This window comes from Chelonoidis abingdonii, chromosome 4 (assembly GCF_003597395.2).
Source record: "Chelonoidis abingdonii isolate Lonesome George chromosome 4, CheloAbing_2.0, whole genome shotgun sequence".
NCBI classification, from domain to species: domain Eukaryota; kingdom Metazoa; phylum Chordata; order Testudines; family Testudinidae; genus Chelonoidis; species Chelonoidis abingdonii.
This window is the reverse complement of record NC_133772.1, coordinates 26,501,156-26,518,897: the sequence shown is the minus strand read 5'-3', so window position 1 is coordinate 26,518,897 and position 17,742 is coordinate 26,501,156. Positions and strand designations below refer to the sequence as shown.

At 50.6% G+C, this 17,742-nt stretch overlaps 1 protein-coding gene across 1 annotated transcript in view; it reads left to right on the top strand.

Moving 5' to 3' along the window:
- SORT1 (sortilin 1) overlaps nucleotides 1-17,742 on the top strand; it is a 42,385-nt gene that overhangs the window by 6,910 nt on the left and 17,733 nt on the right. The window contains exons 2-9 of the mRNA XM_032799642.2: nucleotides 7,745-7,804; nucleotides 9,598-9,671; nucleotides 11,010-11,112; nucleotides 12,183-12,353; nucleotides 12,740-12,813; nucleotides 14,340-14,389; nucleotides 15,659-15,789; nucleotides 16,167-16,311. Of these exons, the coding sequence (XP_032655533.1) occupies nucleotides 7,745-7,804; nucleotides 9,598-9,671; nucleotides 11,010-11,112; nucleotides 12,183-12,353; nucleotides 12,740-12,813; nucleotides 14,340-14,389; nucleotides 15,659-15,789; nucleotides 16,167-16,311 (808 nt within the window). The remainder of the gene's footprint in view (nucleotides 1-7,744; nucleotides 7,805-9,597; nucleotides 9,672-11,009; nucleotides 11,113-12,182; nucleotides 12,354-12,739; nucleotides 12,814-14,339; nucleotides 14,390-15,658; nucleotides 15,790-16,166; nucleotides 16,312-17,742) is intronic.

Genomic DNA, 17,742 nt, shown 5'->3' with positions numbered 1-17,742 from the left:
CAGATGCCTAGCTGGGATTTTCTCTTCTACCACAAATGAGGATTTAAAGTCTTTGCACCACTGATCGTTTACTGGAGGAGGTGAGCACTGTCAAGGCACAGACCAGATAGAACTTGACAGGTCTCGTCCCTGCCTAGCATTTAGTGCTAGATGGATGCTCTCTAGGTGATCAGCCTAGCTGATCCCCAAGGTCCTGTCCGCCTTGGAATCTGTGACCGAATGAGCCATGTGAGGGCTTGTCTACACTGGCACTTTACAGCGCTGCAACTTTCTCGCTCGGGTGTGTGAAAAAATACCCCCCTGAGCGCAGCAAGTTTCAGCGCTGCAAAGCACTGGTGCAAACAGTGCCCCAGCGCTGGGAGCTGCGTCCCTTGTGGAGGTGGTTTTTTTTAGAGCGCTGGGAGAGCTCTCTCCCAGCACTGCGCCGTTAAAGCATTGCCAGTGTAGACTAGCCCTGAGTTCCCCTCTTCCCTCAGCTGTGATCTGAGGGAAGGGATGCTTTGGCTGCATGTGTGCCGGCATACAGTCCCCCTCCTCGGACGGAATGAGTGCACATCTTGTCTCCCGGGAAAGAAACAACTGAAAGGTTGGCTAGGGGGATGGGTGGGAAGGAGTGAAAACTGGGTTCATGTTTTCTTAATATGGATACTTGGCATTTCTGTAGTGCTGGTCACTGAAGGATCTCAAAGCAGCTTGAACGTCAATGACTAACTCTCCTTTTGAGAACCATTCTAGAGACTGGGGAGAGCTGGAAATAGGGCCCAGGGTGGTCCAGAGGATTCAGGGGGCCTGGGGCAAAGCAATTTTGGGGGCCCCTTCCATAAAAAAGTTGCAATACTATATTCTCGTTGGGGCCCCTGTGGGGCCCGGTGTAAATTGCCCCACTTGCTTCCCCCCCATGGGCGGCCCTGGGAAAAATAAACCTTCTGCATCTCGGCACAAAGCCAGTTTTGAGAAAACTTCTTTACAAGGTATCACTGGTTCTCAGCATCAGCTAGTGCTAAAAGGCACTAAAGCTCATTAAAAGGGTTGGACAAATATTTTCCGTCAAAACTTTTTCTGGATTGAAAACTAGAGGTTTTTAAAAAGGAGAAAAAAATCACGGACAATGTCTGCTTTCCTTCAAAATTTGTTGTGGTTTTTTTTAACTGAAAAGCTGAAATTAGTCTGCCAAAACCTGAATATGGTTTCGGGTTTCAGAGGCGTGTGGCTAAATATTTGCTGCTTGCTATGTTTGATTGTTTAAAGAAACAATAAAAAAATTCTGCTTAAAAAAAATCCAAAACTTTTGAACCAGCTCAGCTTGTGACCAAATGCCTGAGCCCATCCAGTCAGAGATTTTTCCAGGTTTCTGAAACTCTGCTGGCTTCCTTGACTCATTTCTGTCTCCATAACTTTTATGGAGCTTTTATGTTCATTTAGCTTAGAACATAAGAATGGCCATACTGGGTCAAACCAAAGGTCCCAGTATCCTGTCTTACCGACAATGAGCCAATGCCAAGTGCTCCCAGAGGGGAATACCTAACTGGTAGTAGATCAAATATCTCTCTCGGCACCATCTCCACCCTCTTACACAAGAGGCTAGATACCATTCTTACACATCCTGGCTAATAGCCATTAATACTAACCTCCATGCATTTAGTCTTTCTCCAGAAGACTGGCTCATGGGTCCCCCACAAACTGGAACGGTTACAATTGGATTTGTCTTTACATACTCCACGAACTGAGCATTTGAGCTTGTTCCAGAATCTGGGATGAGCCTATGTTGTGAAAACTGAAATGCTCAAAATAGCACATGCATGTGAATGGACACAGGGTGCTAAAATTAAACTAACCCAGGGGTTCTCAAACTGGGGGTCAGGACCTCTCAGGGGGCATGAGGTTATTACTGGGCGTCGCGAGCTGTCATCCTCCACCTCAAACCCAGCTTTGCCTCCAGCATTTATAATAGTGTTAAATATATAAAAAGAATATTTTAAATTTATATGGGGAGGGAGGTCAGACTCAGAGGTTTGCTATGTGAAAGGGGTCACCAGTATAAAAGTTTGAGAACCACTGAATTAACCCCTCTGAAGCCCTCAGGGAATGCAGGGGAGGGGGGTTTCCCTTGGTAGGGTTGGGAAGGATATTGCTCTTCTCATGTGATCCCTCACCCAGAGGCTAATTTTAAATGAAGCTACCCTCTCCTGACATGAATCTCCCTACGGCACTGAAATGAAATATAGACTAGGGATAGGCAACCTATGGCACGTGTGCCGAAGGCAGCACACGAGCTGATTTTCAGTGGCACTCACAGTGCTCCAGTTCTGGCCACCAGTCTGGGGGACTCTGCATTTTAATTTAATTTTAAATGAAACTTCTTAAACATTTTGAAAGCCTTATTTACTTTACATACAACAATAGTTTAATTATATATTATAGACTTATAGAAAGAGACCTTCTAAAAAAGTTAAAATGTATTACTGGCACGCGGGACCTTAAATCAGAGTGAATAAATGAAGACTCACCACACCACTTCTGAAATTGCCCCACTTCCTCCCCCCCTTCCCCCCCGGGCAGCCCTGCTTATTCTCAGTCCCATTCTTCAGCCCGCACAGGGATGTGGTAGGGTCACAGGAAGTGGTGCTGCGGTCCGAAGGGGCACTCTAATACTGGAGCTTTCCTGGACTGCTCCCTCAGCTGTTCCTGAGGAAAGCTCCATTTTCACTGGGGTCTTTTGCCCTTGGCCCAGCCTCCTCCTCCAGTAGGGGAGCTGTCGGACACAAGTCGTTAACCTTTCCCATGACAAGTGGAAGCGATGGGCATTCTCTCGGCTTTGGAAAATGTCCCTATTTCACTAGATGTCATATTTGACGTGGGTTGTGAAGATCCACAGCACATCTGGGCCTTTATTTTTAGCTATGCTCTTATGAACCTAACAGGGTCAAGTCATCTCTAATAAGACCTGAAATATTAAACACGAGGGCATTTTTCATATTAGTTTTGCCAGAGATTCTCTTCAAGCTTCTACACACACAATTGTTCCCCACCTTAGAAGTCATTCCCCTTCGGTTAGATCACACCAGCACCGTGTCTGCTTAGCCAGAGCGTGCTGCTGATGCCTTCTAAGCAGCAATGCTCAGGCTCCTGTCACTGTAATCTTCTCTAAGCACTGTTGACAATAGAAGAGCTGATCAAATGGACACTTGTGCTTTTTAAAAAAGCACAACAAAGCTTGTCTGTCTGTCTGTCTAACCCGTGTGTCCTGGTCAGTTTCCAACTGATGTGGCTAGCTCCTAGCTCAGCAGTTTGCAAACTTTAGCAACCCGAGGACCTCCATTTTCATTTAAAAATTTTCATGGACCCCCAAGTCAGCTTCTGTTTTTCCCCAGGGGTGCTCAACCCCTGCTCAGCCACAAGCCCTGCCCCACCCCTTCCCCCAAGGCCCCACCTGTTCCCACTCCTGCTGCACCTCTGCCACTCCTCTTCCCTGCCTCTGCCCTCCCCTGAGCATGCCCTGTCCCTACTCCTGTTCCCTCCCAGTGTGTTCTGCATACTGCGGAACAGCTGTCCAGCAGCGTGCAGGAGGAGGTGCTGGGAGGGAGGAGAAGGAGTTGATCAGTGGGGCTGGTGGCCCCGGACATGACTCGCAGACCCCCAGAGGTCCGCAGGCCCCAGTTTGAGAACTGCTGTCCTAGCTCCCTAGAGCCTTCCTCTAATTGCAGTTGGATTGCACTACCTTTTATGCCTTGACCTCTGCCATTTCTCTGGTGCGGTGGCGTGAGCTCTGCATGGCAGGAGCTGTTTGTGTGGTGCTTAGCAAAACGAGATGCTGATGTTGGTTGGGTTCTCCAGATGCTACCATAATGCAAATAGTAAAAGAACAGCTGCCATGTTCCATCCCAGAGGTAGCTGCACTTCAGTGCCCTGGGAAGAGATATCTTCATGTTCCTTACCTGTATACTGTGGTGTTGAGGCTTAGCTGTTAAACACTCTGTGATCATTTATAAAGTGCAAAGTAGCTTTCCTTCTGCCTCCCTGAGGGATAGTCAGTGCTGAGGTGAAATGCATTTGAGTTGCCAGCATCTGTGCTAAGGAGCTATGTGAGTAAGCAAGTTTTAACTGCTTAAGAGGAGAGTCTCTATCCTGCTTCTAGTCAAGCAAGCCCTGAATCCGCCCACTAGCCTTCTAGCATGATGATCTTCCTGGGTATGGCAGCCTCTCTCATGCAGACAGGTGCATTTAGACAGCAAACTCTGTTGCCTTCTTTGTGCTGCTGCAGATGCCACTCCTAGAGTTCCTAGTTTAGCACCTGCACCCCTGCCGTGGGCCCAAATGTCATCTCATAGGAGGTGGGAGGGCTGCTATCCATAGAGCCCCTTCTGACTGTAAGAACTTATTGCAATGTAATAAGCCCATTTTTTCCATTTCTGCATGAAGAGGAGCCATTAAAATCATCCTTTATTAACAGAGACTGAGTAGCAGGGGTTACGCTACCATGAAGCTTGGCTACTAATGGACCAGTAGGCCAAAAACACAAGATCTTTTACCCTGCTGTATAGCAGAGTGGCCTCCTGTTGCATGGCTGTCCAGTGGATGATTTGATGACCTCATAGCATGAGGCCTGGCGAGATTAAAGCACAACCTAGTTCCTAGAGAAGCAGAATCTTCCCGATCTCGCTTGGCTGAAGTGGAGATGGGTTTAGAAAACCTGTTGGGATTGTTGGGTGAGTGAGCCATGTGCCCTGGGAGTGACTCAGTGCTCTCAGCAGAACTGTTCCCCATCTTGCGTCAAAGCAGAATCTTTACGTAACTGTTCCTTCCTGGGAGGAGGGGAACGAGGAGGTGGATTTGCCTGAGGTTGGGGATGGCTAGGACAGTAATGCAAAGTCAGATGCCGTGTTTGGAGGTGGCTGGTAGCGGGCAGTTTTTTGCCAACCATTTGTAAATTTCCCCCATGGATTTCCTCACACTGGAAGCCCTGGCTGTGTTGTCTGGATTACATTCACTGTGGCATGTCTGTAACCGCCGTTGGTATCCCCCGTCCCATCTGTCATACAAGCAGCTAATTTACATTTCTTCCATTTTTTTAATGAGATGCTAATAGGTGTCTCTCAGATGAATCTGCTAATGCTGCACTGGCTCCCGGGGGGGAGGGGCACAGCTGCCCTGACTTTTCTCCCCCTTTCTTCAGCTCACAGGTTCTGCTCTTTGTCTGCACTCTACCATACCCACCACTCTGACACTGCTGCACTGCTGTATGCCATGTATGTCATTTCCTCTTTCCTTCCTTTGCTTGGAAGGTCCCTCTGCCTCCCCCTCTTGTCCAGAACTTTCCTCCTTCACCTGCCTCGTGCGGCTGGTGTAGCCTGCTGCCAGTTCCTGGCTGTGGCAAGTCCCACCTGTGTCTCCCTGCCTCTCTCCATGTCTGCTGAAAATGCCTCCCCTGTCTCCCAAAGTCCCAGTTCCCTGCACTCAAGCACATCGTCAGCCACTTCCTGCACACTCCAAATGGTGAGACTGCATCAAACTCCACACTTGTTCTTGGGTCCATTTCAGAGTCACCCAGGCTAGTGATTCTCTAAGGGCTGCTCCAGCCCACTTCTTGGATTTTCTGTCTACTCCTCCCCTTGTTTGCATAGCATCAGCTCTCTTCTGTCCTTCATGCCATCCTCGTTGATGCAAGAGCCTTCTCCACAGCCTCCTTGTCTCCTTTCGTCTTCCTTCTGATCGCCCCAGGAGCCTGCCTTTTGCACAGGTCTGGCATAGCTCAATAACCGTGTTGGCACAGCCCTGCCCCTGCACTACTGAGGCCGTAAGGTGCCCATGGCTGTGAAGAAACAGCATCCTGCACTCTCCCCCAGGTATTCCCTGGGTCTCTGCTCCCCTCCAGCGAAGGTAACTGGACACTTGAGGTTGAAACTGGTAGTGCTTCTCCTGTCGCAGTGAAGGTATTGAGGGCCTCTCAGAACAGACCATTCCAAGGTCGCAGGTGTATTTCCATGGTGACTGTCTGGCCATCTCCCAGGTTTTGCCTGTAGAATGCTGGGATTCCTGTTCCCAGAGGCAGAGGTGTATCAGAGTCACTGCTCTGGGAGGGGGAGAGGTTTCTCTGCCTGAAACCCAGATCTCGGTTTATGTCCTGTCCAGCTCAGAAACTGATCTAGGATTTTATGGCGTAAGTGCTGGCTGAGCTGTAACATGGCGAGCCTCAAAATGTAGCGAGATTGTGAACAGATTATGAGGCAACCTTTGAGACGGCAGGGCAGGGCACTGATGGCATTCATTGTTCTGCTCAGGAGAATATTTGCATTGCCAGGTTTCTTCTTGGCACTAACGTGGCGCTAGCTAGCCAAATCCCAGTATCACTGCTCTGCTGGCTTCATCTCTCTGGTGTCCCTCTGGGCTCTTAGGCCGGGTCCAGTTTGTCCCCTTGCTGAACAGGAGCTTTTGCTGTGGTCCTGCCTGGCAGCCAGCAGGAGCTGTGGAAAATATTATCTGGAGGCAGATGCCTTTGCAGAGTGGCAGGGCTGCGCTGTTTACTCTAGTGCTTGTGATAAAGTGCACAGCCCAGTTTTACTGCTCTACAAGGCCAAACAAATGCACCAGAGTATTTCTTGTCGGCATGGTGCTGCTCTTAGGGGTGACTAGTATGTCCAACAGGAAAAGAGTCCAGCTCTGCTTAACTTTCAGCCATTACTGCCCGTCTGGGTTGGGATGCTTCTCGATGCCAAGTGGATGCTGGGGAGCTCTCTGATAGGAGAGGCGTTGTTAACTGATGAGGGTGTGAGATCTGGGAGCAGTCTGTGCTGCTCACTCTCGTGTTCTTGCAGGGCTAGATTAGAAACGATCGCAGGCCTCATGACGCTCGTGGGTCCCTGGCTTCTGGTTTAGCAATGAAGCCCTATTAGGGGAGGGTGACCACGCCGGGCAAGCATCTGCACTTCAGCAGAACCAAAAGTGAAATCAGCTTCCCTTAGCAGAGCTGCTATCCTGCACATGTGTTCAAGGGCAGACACAAGGGGAACCTGATTATGCTTTTTCCATATTGCAATAACTCGCTGATGAGTATCAAGTGCTAAGAGGAAAGGCCGCAAGCCCCTGCAAAGCTTTGAGGTAGAGACAGGATGGCTCTGTAGCTCAGATGTGAGCACGTCAGCCCCTTGGAGAGGTGGTCAGTGGGGGCTGAACTTAGCACCTTCGACCCACAAAGCTTGAGTTCTGCTTCACTCTGTCTGCCCAGCACAAGCCGCCCAGTGTTATCTGAACTACTGAAGGGACAAGGTAGTATTGAGAGAGAGAGGACTCGGGACACCTGCCCATGAGATCTGCCAAGGAGACAAACTCTGAGTTGTCACACATAGGGTGTGTGGCAAGAATCCACTGGGCATTTCAGCAACGTCCCACGTAAGGGGATGTGTGGGGGTTGGTGAAGGAAGCCACCTGAGGGAGCATGAAGCTGGAGAAAAAGCGCCTCCTGGGATGTGTCTCCTGGCTTTACTGATTCAGCAATAGACTGCCCAGGTAATCCCTAGCGACCTGTGATGAATGGGGGGTGGAAATGCCAGTGGGCTGGACAAATCTTGGGCTGGCAGCTGGGTGGTTAATACTGCCTTGGGATGGTGTGTGTAACTGGGAGGTACTCCACCATGCAGATCAAATTCCTCCTGATCCCCTCTGGTGACAGGAGGTATAGGGGCTTGTTGCCTGATCCGGGGTGTGGAGCACAGAAGTTTGGTTGTGACTCCAATCTTTTTCCTTGCAGTATATCTTTGATGACTTCAGCGGCACTGTGTCGCTCTCCTGGGTTGGAGACAGCACTGGAGTAAGTAGTGCATTTGATCTGAATGGGCTTTAAAAGGTAACTCTTCTAAATGATGGGGCAGCAGTGGGGGTGGGCAAGCCGGAGAGGCAGCTGGGAAGCACAGCTTGGCTTCCGGGAAGCAGTGTCCAACTTGAGCACAAGCATTCCTGATATTGGACATTCCCAGTGTTCTGCGCGCCCAGACATTTAATCCTGCCTAGGAAGGTCCCCAGTGGGGGCTGGTCTAACACTCCAGCTAGATCATTGGCACAAATCTACATATCCTACAGCAGGGGTGCAGTTATGCTGGTAGAATGGTGCTTAAACTGGTATTGCTTATTTAGGTCCAGTTCCCGGAATGAGCTGCACCGATAGAACACCTTTATCCTGATGTCTGTGCCACCCTGGAGCCCCACCCCAGAGCCTGCACCCCCAGCTGGAGCCCTTACCCCTTCCCACATCCCAACCCTCTGCCTGAGCCCCAGAGCCCGCACCCTCAGCAGGAGCCCTCACTCCCCCACATCCCAGCCCTTTGCCCCAGCCTTGAGCCCCCTCCCATAACCCAAACCCCTCGGCCCCACCCCTGCCACTCATCACCTCGATATCGGTGCACAGAACAAAATTCATTCTGCACCTGGATGTAAAAAATTAGCGGGAACATTGCAGTGGTCCCTTCAGGCTTTGGGATCTATGGAAGCTCCTGGCATTTGAGGAGTGGGATGGTGCTGGGCCGTGCTCTTGTGTGACTGATGCCCATTAGAAGTGTCCGAACATGGAGCAAGTGAGCTGCTGCTAGGAAACCTTCATAGCCAGCACTGCTCGCTGAGCAGCTGCTGTCGAAGGGTTTATCTGTAGAGCTATCACAAGACGGCTGCTCCTCCAGCCCCTGGAATTGACCCTCTAAATTACAGCTCCGGGCAGGGCAGGGCTGTGCTGTCTTTATCAGGCAAGGCAACCTACACTCCCGTGGGCTCCTGCAGGAAAGAACTGCTGAGGCAGCCAACCTCCCTGACTCTCATCAGATGGCCGCTGCGTCCCAGACAATGCTGGTTCTCGCAGAGCAGCTTGGAGGCTCAAGTCCGTGTCTGAAGTTCTTGGCTCAAGCCCTGGCAGAGTTGGCTCAGCTCCTCAGCCTCCCCTACGTGTGGGCCTGCTGGGCAAGACCAAGGTCTTGTCTGGGCTGTGGACATCAAAGAACCCTTGGCCTTTCTCATGCGGGGGGAATGGTTTGTCCTAAAGCCTGGCCAAACCCCTCCCTCCACATCAGTTTTGTGCATTGTGCTGTCCGTAGCTTGGTGCCTTCCACCCTAGAAGTGGCTGCATGTTGGGAGGTGAAGGTGCCGTATACCCCTGTAAGACCATCCTTTGATACTAGCTTGTGGCATTTGCTGCCTTAAAGACATTGGGATTGGCTGTTGAAAGAGGTGGGTTGAGCCAATAACCTGCCCCTGGATTTGGCTGGAGGCCAGATGACTGTCTGATTGCCTGTGATTTGGGGGTATCTTCCCAGCAGACTCATTTCCTGCCCTGGCAAATACAAACCTTTTTGGCCAGCGAGTCCCTATCTTGTTAAAGCCGTTCTCACTGGGAGAAGCCACATGAGAGGGGTAAGAGTGGGGTGGAGGGTTGGTCAAAGCACTAACTGACTATCCTGAGGTGGATATTTAAGGGACTGTCAAATCCCTTCTCAGGGTCAGTAAATCCAGTGGGAGGGGGTGAACTGAGGGCTGTACTCACAGGCTGCCTGGGGGGGCAAGGGGGGGCCTGCTAGTGACTCTCCCCAGGATTGACACTCTGGTCCTCTCTTTGGCCAGGTTATTCTCGTCCTGACCACATTCAAGTTACCGTTGCTGTTCGTGAGTTTCAAGCAGTCCAAACTCTACAGGAGGTGAGGCCCCCCGTGCCTGATGCATGCAGCTGATTTGATTAACTCAGTGAATTAGCGAGCTGCATCGTCTGGCCATCCAACCTGATGCTGCAGCTCTCCGTCGCTCGCCCGTGGGAGGCCAGCCGTAAGCGTGGCGTACCCACTGGGGGAGGAGTTGGAGGGAGGCTGAGCTGCCAGCAGGCTCAAGCAGCCTTTTGGGGTGTGGTGGGGGAGGCAGGGCTTCGAAATTGGTGCCGACTCACTCCACTGTGTCACCCCAGCTGACAGGTGCTGGGCTGCCGTACAGGAATGGGAGATACCTCGAGTGGGGATAATTGCCAAGGGCTTGGTTGTATCTTGCCTCTTCCTCTGATGTGCCTGGTAGAGGGTGAGGAATGCAAGAAACTCTGCCCAGCCCAGTGGGATGGGTGTGCTGCAGGGTAACAAGAACAGCTCTGGGCTGCTCTGGGAATCTGGGTGTTCAGTTGCTGAGACTCTTTTCATGCCAGTGAGGAGCTAGCATTCGGTAAACCTGGTGCGTGGTGCCTGGTCACTCACTTCCCTCTACAAAATCATGCCCTGGTTCCGCATGTGCACGAGTGATCAGTACCCGCAGCTTCCCAGACTCCTCTGCACTGATGCAAAGGATTGTGGGGCTCATTGGAGACTGGAATATCCTCAGTCCTGGGTAAACACCTTTTTGGGGGGGAGGAGCCTTGTAGGCCAGAGCTGAGCAATGCAGGACTGGCCTGGTGGTCTTGTGACTCCCTTTTGGGCCAGTCCTGGGTGATTGGAACTCTTGCAGGTTGGCTCCTCCCTAGCTCGAGTGTTGGAAAAGCAGCTGTTTGCCATGGAATGCTTCCGTTCTTTGTCTGAGCAGCTGCTTTGAGGTGCCCAGCACATTCCTTCTTTGAGGCTCTCTAATCCCAGCAGTTGTTTCGGAAGCATCAGTGACACCTTGTCCCCTGTGCTGCATCCCAAGGTGTCTCCTAGACCAGGGACTCTCAACCTTTCTGTGTCTGAGGCTCACCCGACGTGCTATAAAAACTCCACGGTCCACCCATGCCTCAACAGCTGGTTTTCTGCATATAAAAGCCAGGGTCAGCATTAGAGGGTAACAAGCAGGGCAATTGCCCGGGGCCCACACCACAGAATCCCCTGCGAAGCTACATTGCTCAGACTTCTGCTTTAGCCCTGGGTGGTGGGACTTTGGCTTTCTGCCCTGGGCCCCAGCGAGTCTAACACTGGTGCTGCTTGGCAGACCCCCTGAAATCTGCCCACAGCTCTCCAGGAGGCCCCAGACCCCTGCTTGAGAACCACTGCTCTAGAAGAATCATTATCTACTTTCTTCCCTCTCAGTGAGGACTATGGAAAAACTTTCATAGACATCACAAAGCTCATTAACCACACCTTCATCCGGACGGAGCTTGGGATGGCCATCGGCCCGGAGAACTCGGGGAAGGTAGGAGACAGCTGCTCATAGACTCATAGGTCAGAAGGGACCAATATGATCATCTAGTCTGACCTCCTGCACAAGGCAGGCCACAGAACCCTACCCATCCACTTTTATAACAACCCCTAACCCATGACTGAGTTATTGAAATCCTCAAAATTGTGGTTTGAAGACCTCAAGCTGCAGAGAATCCACCAGCAAGCGACCCATGCCCCACGCTGCAGAGAAAGGCAAAAAACCTCCAGGGCCCCTGCCAATCCGCCCTGGAGGAAAATTCCTTCCCGACCCCAAATATGGCGATCAGCTAAACCCTGAGCATGTGGGCAAGACTCACCAGCCAGCACCCAGGAAAGAATTCTCTGCAGTAACTCAGTTCCCATCCCATCCAACATCCCCTCACAGACCATTGAGCAGACTTATCTGCTGATAATCCAAGATCAATTGCCCAAATTAAACTATCCCATCATAACATCCCCTCCATATACTTATCAAGCTTAGTCTTAAAGCCAGATAAGTCTTTTGCCCCCACTACTTCCCTCGGAAGGCTGTTCCAGAACTTCACTCCCCTAATGGTTAGAAACCTTCGTCTAATTTCAAGTCTAAATGTGCTCTTGAACAGCATATACTCCCTGGAACTGCCCCTGAGTTGGGGATGGAGCTGGCCTTCATGAGGGCTGCATTCATGCTGCATAGCAATGCACTTCTGTTCACTGAAATGCACCTCTCCGCATGGCAGTGCTGACTGGTGTTCAGAGGAGGGGTGGTGGTATGCTCCTGGGTACTGCTCCCAACGCTCCACTTACCTGCTGGGAGACTTAGGGGAAGTCACATCACAGCTCTGTGCCTTGGTTTCCCTGTCTGTAGAACGGGGGTAGTGCCTTTCTCTCTGGGCTTAGCCAGAGCCTATGAAGCCCTTGGAGCCCCCTTGCCAGGAAATGGGGTCTGAGTGAGCCACACAAAGCCCATTTGTATTGGAGCAGGTCAGTACGGCTGGTGCAGGGGATGTGGCCGAGGCTGACTGTCACGGTGAAGGCATGTTCACCCTCGCTGACCTGGTCTCCCTCTTGCTCCTTGTCTAGGTGATTCTGACGGGGGACATGCCTGTGCCTGGAGGGAGCCATGGAGGAAAGATCTTCAGATCGTCTGATTATGCTAAGAACTTTGCTCAGACAGATCTCCCCTTTCAGCCCCAGAGTCAGGTCATATACCACCCGCAGAACTCCGACAACCTGCTGGTCCTCAGCACTGAAGTAAGAGACAGCACACATCCCACTCCCTCTCATCTCTGCTTTTTTACATAGCTGCCAGTGTGCTCTGTGAGATGTCCTGGGACTGAGTTCTGTAGCGACACCTGGCGGGGTCGGGTGGTAGCATCCCACAAGGGGAAGAATGACAAATCACAGCTGCTGTGTCCTTTAGCCCTTTAGGATTCTGGGTGATGAACTTCTATTCCTGAATCTGAAACATACAGTCAGTACTTTCCAGGGAGTGTTATGTGGCCTTGTATTTAGAAGCCCTGATGTGTGTTCCATTTCAGAGGGTTGGCTCTGCATTTTTTTAGGGCAGATGCTATTTGAAGCGTTAGAGGTAACACAGCCAGTAACCAGCAATCCTGTCTGACTACTGAACTTTTCAGAACAGCCTCTGGGTGTCCAGGAACTTTGGGGAGAGGTGGGAAGAAATCCACAAAGCTGTTTGTCTGGCAAAATGGTGAGTAGCCGAATGGTAACTCGGTAGCTGCTGCTCTAAGCTCTCCTGCCAAAGGAAAGGAGGAGCTGCTCAACACAGCTTGTGGCACTTCCATCAGCTCTCCTGCACTCTTTTTTCTGTCCCCTCTGTCTTCCCATAGAGGAAGCCCAACAGCATGCGGGGCCCATGCTACTCATGTTTAATACTTTTTTATTTAGAAATAAGTGTCCCATCCCCCTGGGGGCTGGGGAGTCTTCCCTGCCATAATGCAATGTCCTGGACTCAGATTCTTCCATCAGGAGCAGCAGCATGGACTGAGTGTTCCCTCAATGGAAGGCTCCACTCTTTTCACATGGAGTGTCTAGAATTCTGCACACAGCCATGGGCTTCTGGCTGGGCTCATCTGGTAACCTGCCTGACTGGCTTCACCTAACTGTCTGCTCTGGAGCCTCCCCATACCCTGGCCAGCCACCCTTCCTTACTGGGGTTATCTGAGTGTCTTTGTTCATCACACACTTCATTTAGACCTTTGGCCGTCTGATAAATACTCCAGTTCCTGCTTGGCTCCTCCACTTCTCTAATGTGTGTATAAACTACTGTGCCTGTGCTGCACCCACTCATGTCAGATTCTGCCTATGGATGCCCACAATCTTCCTTCCTGGCTGCTGTAGAGGGAGGGAGGGCGGGCGGGTGGGCACTCAGAAGGTGAGAGGACCTTGGATTGTTTGGAGTTGATTCCCAGTTTGCTTAGTCTCTCTGGATTTTGAACCCCTTGGAGTCAGCAATGCCACTCAGCATTCTGGTCCTAGATACCAAGGTGACATGTGCATCCGATAGCTTTCAGTTCAGACTGGAACAGTTTAGGAACCATGGGCTTGGGTGCCATGAGTTTGATAGGTCTCAGCCCTGCTTCTGGTAGGTAGAAGCTTCATCACAATCTTACTTGTATCTAGTCAAACTAGTCCTTCAGTGACTACCTGGATGGGACCGTGTGTGCAGTATGGATGGTATCTGGTTGCAGTTCACAGACCCCTTGGATGTTCCCCAGACTTTTGAGCAAAAGGACCCATGCTTCTCTGAAAGGCCCTGTAGCAGTCCTTGCTGGTGCATGTGTTGTAGAATCCCAGTATACCACTGGGATAGAAGCTGTCCCTGCTCAGGGAGTCTGGCTTCACTTGTGTCCTCATGTTGTGTAAAATTATGGGCATGTCTACAGTGCAATCGGGGGTATGACTGCTGCCTCTGTGGGCGTGCCTGAGCTAGTTGTAATATAACTGGCGCAGCTAAAAGGAGCAGAGAAGACATGCTGGCCGGGACTCTGGCAATGTGTTCTGGGTGTGCTTGTATAGCCTGCGTTGGTGTATGTGCTGCTGCATCTTCATGGCTATTTCAGCAATGCTAGTTAGAAGAAAGTTAGCACAGATCTGCCTACCCAAGCTACAGTTACATCTCCAACTGCAGTGTAGACGGCCTGACACAGCTGTTGATCTGCTTTTCTTATATCAGGTTTCTAAGCACTCTTTTTTCCTCCTCCTGTCTTTTTCTAGGGGCCCCAACACCACGATTTTCTTCACCACCTACCTGAATGACTCCTGCAGTAAGTACTCAATGCACAACTGTTAGTTGGAACCAGGATCAGAGAATCAAAGCCACTTTGTGTGTGCATGAGGCCAGAGACTTCACAAGCCTTTTCCCTTCAGCTCCATGTTCTGAAAACACCTTAATAAATCATCAGCTGTTAGCAACTGACTCATTTGCCCAAGGAGCTGGGGACAGACCAGTGAATGGTCCTGAGCCCAAATGCTCTGGAGGTTGTATAAAGCTAATCGGTGGCTATTTTAACATGTGATTCTGAAACCCATCAACTGTGTGCCAGGCACCATACAAGGTGACTTAGATGCCTGGATTTACAGGCTAAACAATTTATGTAAATTACATCTCCAGTCTGTTTAAATGTAGCAGTCCCACAGGTCAGAATTCTCCAGGTGCTCTCCACCGATCACAAAAGCATGATGCCGTAATAGCCTCACAAAACTCTAAGCAAACCGATGGGTTTGATGCTGGGGAATGGGTGAGGGAGAACGGAGGCTGGCAGTGCTCATGCTACAGCTCCTTAGTGTGTTGTGGGAGAGTTTGGGTGTCGAGAAGTGAGGCAAGATGGATGTCTGGGGGGAGATTTGCTCTCCTTAGGGCTTCCCAGAGACTTCATCACTGCCAGCTTGAGATGTGATGGTGGGATCCCGAAAGGTGGGTGATGTGGGAGCGCAGATGAATCTGCCGTGTTCCAGGGCTGCGAGCACAGAAGGTGGAAAGGAAGCTGAACAGGCCTGTGTTGTGAAGTAGAGCCAGGGTTGTCTGAGGTTTCGGGGGCAGCCTGGTGTGGAATCCTGCCACTGGGCAGGTTGAGGCTAAGCTGCTGATGGCAGGATGTGGGCACGTCAGGGTGGCAGTCTGTAACAGACAATCTGGTAGCCTTTAGAGCAGACTGATGCTTCAGGATGAGGTTCTGCCCGGAATGCGGGCGGGGCTGGGTGAGAAACTGCTGTGGTGAAGCAGGAACGAACTTTAAGGGGGATCAGCACTTCCCAGCCTCGGGGTTTGTCTACTCTTAAAATGTTGCAGCGGTTCAGTGAAGATGCTACTGATGCCGACAGGAGAGCTTCTCCTGGCAGCATGGGTACTTCTAGCTATCGCCTTTCAAGGAGCTGGTCGCCAGAGAATTCTCCGATTGACCTAGCCCTGTCTACACTGGGGACTTTGACTTAACTACTTTGTTCACACCCTTGAGTGACGTAGTTATACCAACCTCACCTCAGCGTCCCCTCCTCTACTGCAGCAACGTTAATTCTCGTTTCCTTCTCTTAAGAAACTGATCTTGGGTTTTTGGAGCTAAAGAAAACCAGTGACTTTGGCAAAAGCTTTAAGACCATAGGAAACAAAATCTACTCGTTTGGCCTAGGAGGTCGCTTCCTGTTTACTTCCGTGATGACAGAGAAGGTAGGAGATTTGCTTTACTCCTTTCTGTCTGGCTTCCAGGTGGTTCTGCGAGTCCACAGAGTCACAGCCTTTCTTTGTTTCCTTGTGGGAGGCCATGGCCCAGGTTTGGATAGATGCCCTGGTTTGGATTTGTGGGTGCAGGGTCTGTGTGAATGTGATTATGCCTTAAGGGGCTGGGAACAGGCAGGGGCATAAATGAGCATGTGGCTGTCCAGAGTTTTTCGTCCCATTCCTGTGTCCTGATCTAGTACCGGGACTGTTCTCGCTCCTGTTTCTCTTCCCTGTCACCCTATCTGATCCGTCTAGGCCCTCACTGATGAACACTTGAGTACCATAGACATTGGTGGTGCAGCATAAAGATTGTGCTCGTCTTCCAGGGCAATACAAGGAGGATCCATGTCTCGACTGACCAAGGGGAGACCTGGAATATGGCCCAGCTTCCATCTGTGGGTCAGGAGCAGTTCTTCTCCATCCTGGCAGCTAACGAGGACATGGTGTTCATGCATGTGGATGACCCAGGAGGTGAGTGATAGAGGACAGGTGGGCGATGCGTGCCTGAATAGATCCAAATGTCAGTTCCAATGCTTCATCCAACTGGAGCCGATTGTAAATCTCTACTCAAGGGAACACTGTAGTCTTCTGATAACAAACCCTAGGAAATGCAGAGCCAACCTGACAGTTCATGTAACTTCCCTGCATTCTGAAGGAGAGTTCAGCAAGAGCTCTAATTCCTGGTAGCCCATGGCTGTGGGAATCACATAGCCACAGACATACATGATGGTTTTGTACGATGCCGGTCTGAAATGCATGTGGTTTCCACACTACCCTGCACCCCATCATTTAAGTTACCTAAGTTTTGGTGCACACCTTAAGTTTGTTCCCTTAGAAGTATTAGCCCTTTATCTGTGCCAAATCTTTCACTGTGGTACTTACAGCATTTGAAAAATCTGTCCTTTGAATCTTATGGTCCTGAATCCAGACTGCTTTGATGAAGGGAAGTGCATCAGTCTCCTTTATTTCCTCTGAAGTTATTCATGGCCTTGGAGGGTAAGAGCAGCTTGTAGTGATGGAAAGAATAGTGCCCTTCAGTTTAAATTCCTCAGTGCAAACTAGGAGCAAGACCAAAGCAGGCCAGTTAGATCACAAGTCAGTTTTCAGAGTCGCTGATGCAGTCAACACATTTGTTGCTGGAAAGTAGGACTGTCTTGTGAGTAGTGATACAAGGGCAGAGTTAAGGTTATCTCGCTAGCCTTAACTCTGACTTTCCAGGCTTTCTAATGCTTGTGGAGTGTTCCGAACAGTGTGGCATTCTCTCAGAGGCTTTTCCCATGAGTAACTGATCTTTACAGTCTTAACCCTGACTGAAATATTTTGCTAGGGAATATTCTTTAAGACTTCAGCAGATGGCCCTGCTCCTTCTCAGACCAGTCCCTTTGTGGAGTCTTCCTTTCTAGTGTCAAGACTGGACACCTCATGTAGCTCCCTGCCATTCCGTTCTCCAGTCATGGAGAGAGCCACATCAGGCTGGTGGCCGCATGGGACGAGGATTGAGGGGGTCCCCTCTGCGCTCCTTGCTGCTCTCCCCATGCCATAGCTGTGTGTGTCACATGAAGTTGCTTGTCAGATATGTGTAAACACTTAAATTATCCCCCCAAATCCCTCCCCAGCAAACTCCTCCATGGCACCAGGCTTCCAGAGTAGCAGATTAAGCCAAGCTTCTGCTTTCTAGGCTGCATGCTTTGAGAGTTAATGACCGCCCAGAGTTTCACTGAGTGTAATCCTCACTTCTGCACCATTGTCTGGCTTCAGACTTGCCAGAAAAGCTGTCCCCAGCACATGATCATGCCAGTGACATTTCAGTTGCACTGGTTTTGGTTTGGCAAAGCTAAGGGGCTTGGGATCAGGGCTTCCCTGGGCATTGGACAAAGAGAGACCTTTGCTCAGATGGCCCTG